Consider the following 7,737-nt stretch of genomic DNA (forward strand, 5'->3'; position numbering starts at 1 on the left):
ACCTGGCTCTGGGAACTGCTGGGAAAAAACACTTTTCCCTTGTCCAGTTTTCTTTGCTTATTTACACCTCATCGGTTTTAATGAATTGCCTCCCAAGCCCTCTGAAATAATGCTGTCCCTTTTTTAAGGCAGATGACCTTCAAATATTTCTGGAGGGTATTACATCAATTCCTGTGTCCCATTTTACTTCTTTCTCCTCCCCCTTCATTTCCCTTTCCTTATTCTAAAAGTGAAAAAGAAAACCCAGCACAAAAGAAAACAACTGCTGACTGAGTCTGCCTGTCTCGCCAGCCCCTGCATCAATATGCAGCCTGGCTCGCTCCTGGCTGGGTGAACTCTGCTATCTTTGTACACTGAGGACAACTAATCCACAGACCACAAGTACAGTCAGTTTCTTTAGTTAAAAATAAAGTGGCATGTCTCCAGAGAAGTTATCCGATTAAAAAAATGAAGTAATCAGAGCCTCCTGGAGTAGGACAGAGACCAAAAAACCTGGTTTAAAGCCAATTTAATCTTGTTTTAACAGAGATGTGTGGCGCACAGAAGGGCATTCTGATTTCTTTCCCCTCTTGGTAAACCATGATCTACGTGTCCATTTTCCTTTACACCCTTATTCTTGTTTTCCTATGAAAATAACAGGTTTGAATATGCCCAATTGAAACCTAACCGTAAAGCCAATCCTATCTGTAGAGATTTTGCAGAAGACTTTGTAGCAACATCTCTCTAATCAGTTACTCCTCTTTTCATGACCACCTTCCTTGGAGTAGGTTTGACACAATCCTCTCCCTGCCTATGCTGGGCGTGAATGGGGAGAAAACATTCACCCATGGGCACAGGCAGAGCCCACGGTGGGTGCCCTGTACCCCCAGGGCAGAGCATTCAAATAAAGAAGGGGGTGACAGCAGCCCTGCTGTCAGAGGCTACAATCCTGCTTCTGGGCAACTTCACCTGGTAGGGAGAAGTGCCTCCACACAGCATCACATTCCTCCTTGATGCATGTGCAGCTGAGAGCTGCAAAAAATAGGCACTATTCCATAAATAAGTGATTTCTCGGTGCTGCTGAAGAGGGATGTGGCAAAAGCCATCTTAGTCTGCCTTGTGTTTCACCATTTCCCTCTGGAAAGCTATCCTAAGCGAACTGAAATTTTTGACAATGTACATGGTGTTTAAAAATAAATACATAAATAAAAATAAATGTGGTAAAACTTAATGGAACAACAAACTATGCTCCATTTCCTTCTTCCATTCAATTTTCCAGTCTGCTCTTCACTAGTGAGTAGCAATTGCCCACAGTTCATTATCAGGCAAGTGGACCACACTGACTTTAAGGAATCATAGAATTGTTAAGGTTGGAAAAGACCTCTAAGATCATCAAGCCCAACTGTGAACTCAGCACCACTATCGTATTGCCGCTAAACCATGTCCTCAGTGCCATATCCATACATTTTTTGAACACTTCCAGGGATGGTGACTCCACCACTGCCCTGGGCAGTCTGTTCCAGTGCTTGACAACCTTTTCCATGAAGAAATTTTCCCCAAAATCTAAACCACCCTTGGCAGAAAACCAGTCATTGCTAGAACAAGCAACCATTCTTTGATTTCAGACCCACTTCTTCCATCACTTACCTGTATTTTATTAAAGAAAAGTTTATCCCACAAACTGTCATTTCTAATGATGCCGTTTCGAACTTCAGCCTTTTTCCGTCTCGCCGCAAATTCCAGGATCCAGCGCTTGAGGGATGTGTCGGCCTGGCTGAAGATCTGTGGGAGCACAGGGTGGCAGGCAGGGTGGCACCCAGGAGAGAGAGCACATCAACTTCTGTTCTTGCCACTACAGCCACCCAGCCAGGTGGGTACAGTTTTCTCAGCAGCACAGGTAAACAAGGCTACACTGGGGCTTTGTTAGTGGGGGAAAAGGGTGTGATGTGTTTTGCTCCACTCCCTATTGTTCTTGCTGTTTCTCGAGGGGAAAAAAAGAGAGGATGGTGGTGCAGGCTTGACTTGATTGACAGGGCTGCTATTTCTATATGATTTCCATGCTAGGATTCAGTGAAGTACTGCAATCTGAGCAACAGGGAATGAGCAACATGAACACTGGAGCAGGTATCAGTGCTGGCTGATGTGCTGATGGGGCTGCATTTACCTGAGCTTAATCAGACCCCAGCACAAACTACACTTCAACAATCCAGAAACCCCCAGTGCCCATCACTCTAATGAGGCCCCAGAACCCCTGAACCATTAGTCCTGACCTTGGGGAAGAATTAAATCAGTAGCTTGTGCTTAAGCTTGTCTTTAGAGGATAAGTCTTCTGAGGAATAAATATTCCCAGCTGGTCAAACAGATTTAACGTGATGACCAGACGTACCTGTCTTAAATACCTTGCAATACCTTTACCTTAAAGATTTCTAAATCCAAAAGCCATCCTCACATTTACACTGCCTAAATCCAGATAGGCTTTTTGCAGTTCCTGATTGTCAGCTGTTCTTGACACCAAAAGAGAGATTCAAGTTCCAAAACTGGTTGAAGGGCACAAAAAGTCCTTGTGCAGCCAGGTCTGACTGATGTTTCCCTGATGAAAATATCCCTCATCTCTAGAAACGTCACTGTTAAGCTCAGTGAGAACAGGGTAAGAGGCTAATACACAGGGATTTCAAATTCACCCATGATAGTTGTGTCTCAAGTCTGTGTAAATTATCATAACATAGACTTACAGACTGGAGGAGCTGTACCAGTTACACAGGGTGAGAATGTGTTTGCAGCAAGGCAGAAATAGTGTAACCTGCTTGAGAAATCTCCACGACAGAGAGAATTCTTCCACATGAGTACTAAAGGGACATAAGCTTTGTTCTTCCAAAAAGAGCAAAATTAAACTCACCTTATCATACATTCTGTTCAACAGCCGTGGCACGACGGGGAAGATGGTTGGCCTCAACGCCTTCATATCGTCAGACAGGAGACGGATGTCTCCTTGGAAGAACCCAATTCGCCCTCCGTGGCAGTACACTACAGACTGATGGGGAGAAAAAGGAACACATGTAACCCCTTTGCTTTTCATTCCCACAGCACAGCATCTCTCCCAAGTGCAGAAGCCTCTTTCTTGCAATTCTACTCTCCAATGTGGCAAAAAATGGGATTTCAGAAATACATATAGAAGAAATAAGAAATTTTGCACTGGATAGAAATATCCAGATAGTTCTGGGCACTTTTCAGTACTGCCAATTCAGCATCAACCAAATTTGCCACTTGTTCTGGAAGAATAAGGAATCAAAGATTTTAGAAGGGATTTCCCTTTACACCCTGCATACAGGGATGGAGTAGTGGCAGTTATGGTCAGATTCTGGATGAGAATTCCTTGAAGCCCAGCCCCCCCATAGCAGCTCACAGCATGAGGACCTATTGTCAATACAGAAATGTGAATTAAGAAACATCATAAAACATTGAGCGGCAGCTGATTTTTAGATGTTAATACTTTAGTTTTGTTTAAATACAACAATATAAACTAGGTTAGCAATACAGTGCCTGATCCTGTATCCCAGAAATAGAAGCCCACTTCATAAAAGGTGCTTGACTTGTACAGAAACTACAAATCCAGAAGTTTTGTGCTTGGAAAGAAAACAGGATGCTTTAATTGAATGAGAATAGAGCTGGATGTGTGGGATCGGGCAGGGGGGCTGCTGGCCATGAGCCAACTGGCAGCTGGTTATTGGTAACCAGTAACCCCACTGAGGACCAGTCACAGACTGGATAAAACTGGCATTTTATCACTGGAGAACATTTGGAGAGCAGCACTGCTACCCTGCTTTTAGAGTGCAAGGAGGAGAACACATCCTCAGCAAGAGCCCATGATGCCAGAGCTGAGCCTGAACCAGCTGAGAACTTCAGCTCCCTTTGGTGGGTTTGGATCTTCCAAACAATTAAACCAGTTGAAAATTCCTTAAGAGACACCCAAATTTATTTGTGCTGCTCCAAAAAAATCTACGATACTAACCAGAGTGCTCTCACTGCTCTGCCAGGCAGTTAGAGACTATCCCCATCAGCTGAAACCACAGGAATTTTACACATGTGATGTGGGTTTAGTGAACATCACACTGCTGAATGTGTGCTCTACACTGCACAGGAATTTTTGTTTTAAAAAAAGAAAATATAATCAGTGTGCTCATTGGGAATTAAAAATAACAGCTAGAAATTTTTAGCTTTAAGGAATGTATCTGTATAATTTTAACTGTAAATTCCAGGAACTAATATCATTGGCTAAAGCTAGGGATGCTGAATCAGCGCTTGCTGTTCAGAATGCTTCTGAAAATGCCTTTTTAGCCATTTTGGAAAAAATCTTTATACTAATGAGCATTTTCAGCAGGGAGGATAAACATGGACATCCTTTGGAGGCTGTTCCTTTGGGTATGGCAACATCCTGTGAAACAGGGGCATTTCGAATGTTTCTAATTTATTTCCACCCCCATCAGATGACTTTTGAATAATTATATCCTTGTTTGCTGGCAAAGCCATTTGCCTGAGCAGTGCTGGCACACTGACCGACTTGCCTTGCAAGTGGAGAAAGGCTGGGCTGTAATTCTCCAAATCTTTCATGGGCTTTCACTTCCAATTTGTGAGGTTTTTAACAGGGCAGAATATATTATTTCTGGCACAGATGCTACTAAGAACTAGGAGGTTTGTACTCAGATGCTTGTCTGACTCAAATTATGCTTTCAGCCTGAAACAGTCCTCCCTGGGAAAGTACGGAGCTGCAACTAGATCCAGGTCTAATCTTCACGTACTGGATCCATGTGGAGTTTGCAGCTTCTCAGGTCAGGAGACCTGATGTGGTTGTCTCGCCTGTCTTGCCTAACACAGCAATTGCAACACTGACTATCATCCCTTTTTTTTTTTTTTCAGAAAGAGATGTGGAGTCAGTTCTGCAGGCTGGCAAGAGCTAATACATGGATCTGCCCAGTTCCCAGGGGACACTGGCTCCAGTGAATGCCCACTTCATGCTGCCCTGTCAGGAGGATCACTTGTCTCACACCATGACCTCAGTTTCCTCTTCTTCACTGTCTGCCAAATTGTTTTGGTTTTTCTGTTCAGATCTGGTTATTTATACAATAAAATGATTTTAGCTGATGTAGAAAATGGCATGAAATTATTCTGACTCCCATGATACCTTGTCCTAGAGCACTTTGAAAAGCTGCCCCCCCAAATTGTGCAGGCAGCAGTAGCTATGAGCTGAATGATCAGGTAGCTCAATGCTGAAGGGCTGTTTTCCAATCCCCAAGCCAGGTACAAGCAGGAGAACTTGGGAAACTCTCCTGGAATCACTCTGGACTCACAGCCATGTCACTGAGGCTGTAGCTGGGCCCTGGTGTTATGCATGTGGCACTTCTGGAGTACAAGCTTTTTTAGTGCTACAAGATATTGCTGGTTATTTAGTATTTTATTCATTTTATATTTTGTTTTCAGCGTGGAAAAAAGATGATTTCCACTGACACCAGGACCTTACCTGTACCATTCTCTCAAACATGTGTGCTAAAGGCAAATAGGAAATGTGTACATCCTCACAAGTAGGAGACCACTGACTCTGGAAGAAAACACAAGGAGCCCCACGAGGCCTCGTCAGTTCAGGCAGGTTTCTTACCTGTATAACTCTTTCAAACATGTGAGCCAGAGGCAGGAAGGAGATGAGCACATCGTCCTGTCTCGGAAAGATCACTTTCTGCAGGTGAAGGGCATGGGAGACAGAAAGGAAAGAAACACTGACAGGAAGACAACAAGAAAGTCATAAAACAATAAAAAGAAAAATGGCACCAGAGGAGCAAAAGGGTAAAGATTGTCGAGAGAGGAGGGAGCGGCGGACACAGGGAAGCGTTAAGCCACAGCGTCATGGAGCTCGGTTAGCAGGAGGAGTAAAGAGCACGGAGATGTACACAGAGGGCAACGAGAGGTCTCTCCATGGCAGAAGGCAGATCGTATCCGCACAGCTCATGCTGGGAATGGAGGCTCACCCTGATGGAGAATCCAATTTTTGTTCACTGCTTTCTACCAGGAGATGCTGAGACCCCGATTTGTGCTCTGGGCTGTGTGCAGGCCAGCAGGATCCCGGTGCAAACCTGCAGGAGCCTCCTGGACACCAGCAGTGCTCTGCAGGAGCAGCATTTTTCCACATTGCACATAGCCCATCCAAGAATCACAGTGTTACTAGAGTCAAAGTTACAGATTTTTTTCTTTGCCTTTGGCTAATCATTGATTTGAATCAGAATACGTTGGGAAAACTATAATTTCATTTTCAGATGCAAAAATTAATGACTTCTGTTAGTGTTTCTCATCATTTTAAGTGATTAAAATGGGATTTTAAGGGCATTGTCACTGCCCCACAGACAGGCACAGTGGGGAAAGAGAAGGTTGGACAAATTATTCAAAAAGTAAGTGACCAAAGTCTTCAATTTGCCAAGTTTTTAACTCTCTCTGGTAGGCTGAAATAAACAAAGGCCCCAAGAGCCTTACCAAACCCATGCCCCAAAAGAAAAACAGCCTTTCTACCTGCATTTCCTAGAGTAAAGCTTGCCATAGTATTATGGGTTAGAAAAACTGAAAGGTTAACTACCCAATAATTTGCATCAAGGCCAGTGGTTAGTGAAAAATGGGTATAAAATCTCTCAGCTCACAGTATTAACACTTTATACCCACTTTGCATCTCCACTGCTGGGATGGAATCGATAGCCTGTGACCTGGGATATGGTGGATGCAGCCACAGGAGTTCCTTCCTCAGGGGATATTTTATTGGACTGGTCAGATTTGGGTATGGTCTCCCAACCATCACCTACTGATGTCAAATATCATTGGCCACGTGGGTGTTTTCAGCATCCCATTTCACATTACTTCATCTGTCAGTCTGAATGAAGCCATTAGGGCCTGCAGATCTATTTATGCATCATTTCAATTTGGCCTCATTTTCTGCAAGCACACTAATGCAAAACCTTTTAACATCACCAGGGGTTTTTTATACTGCTTTAAGGGCCCAGACAATAAATAATCTGGTTTTAAACAACACCAAAATTATGACATTGAATAATATATCACAGTTGGCACAGTTGTCCAGTTAAATGGAAAAATGAAAACAGCTTCTTGTCATTTGAGAACAGCCTTATAATAACGCTTTGGGCTCACTTCAAAATATGTTCAATTTGTAAAAATTGCTGAACTAAGAAAAACTGGCACAAGAGTATGTAAACAGCAAATCTACAGGAGTTCACATTTTATTTCATTAATTTAGACTCCTTTCAAGAGTTTTGCACTTTGCTTGATTTCATTACTGTGGTCAGACATTGCCCAAAATGCCTGTACCTGATCTTGTGGATTTACCCTCTGCCAGCAATACTCTGGTGACTGTAGCTATCGAATTTACAACCACTTACACTAGACTCTGGTCTCACTGTGATACCTCTGAGATTAGTCAGAGTCCCACTGCCGTCAGCGAACACTAAATCCATTTTTATGGGCGAGTCCTGGAAGATTCCAAGTTCCCTCAGCTCTCTCTAAATTAGCTCTCTTCCAAAATAAACATTCCTGCCCTTTGAAGCTCTAACCTCCCCATGCCTCAGCTTTCATTTGTGCCTCATGCTGCAGCTGAGAGCTCCGTGCAGAAGGAGCCCCAGGGCTCGCTGCAGCAAGTGCTGCACTGGCATTTCACACTGCACATTGCTGGACTCACAGCCCTGCAAACACTGGAACACGTGAGTTCAGCAG

General features: G+C 43.6%; 1 protein-coding gene across 4 annotated transcripts in view; it reads right to left on the reverse strand.

Annotated features, from left to right (window-relative positions):
- Nucleotides 1-7,737, reverse strand: part of ACSL6 (acyl-CoA synthetase long-chain family member 6) — a 27,207-nt gene that overhangs the window by 7,490 nt on the left and 11,980 nt on the right. For 2 of the 4 annotated variants that reach the window (XM_009075167.1, XM_009075170.1), the window contains exons 10-12: nucleotides 5,495-5,572; nucleotides 2,876-3,010; nucleotides 1,627-1,761 (exon numbers count right to left, since the gene is read on the reverse strand). In XM_009075167.1, the coding sequence (XP_009073415.1) occupies nucleotides 1,627-1,761; nucleotides 2,876-3,010; nucleotides 5,495-5,572 (348 nt within the window). Of the gene's footprint in view, nucleotides 1-1,626; nucleotides 1,762-2,875; nucleotides 3,011-5,494; nucleotides 5,573-5,629; nucleotides 5,708-7,737 lie in introns of all 4 variants that reach the window. The other 2 variants (XM_009075168.1, XM_009075169.1) reach the window with 2 other exon arrangements.

Source organism: Acanthisitta chloris, unplaced genomic scaffold (assembly GCF_000695815.1).
Source record: "Acanthisitta chloris isolate BGI_N310 unplaced genomic scaffold, ASM69581v1 scaffold1725, whole genome shotgun sequence".
Classification (NCBI taxonomy): domain Eukaryota; kingdom Metazoa; phylum Chordata; class Aves; order Passeriformes; family Acanthisittidae; genus Acanthisitta; species Acanthisitta chloris.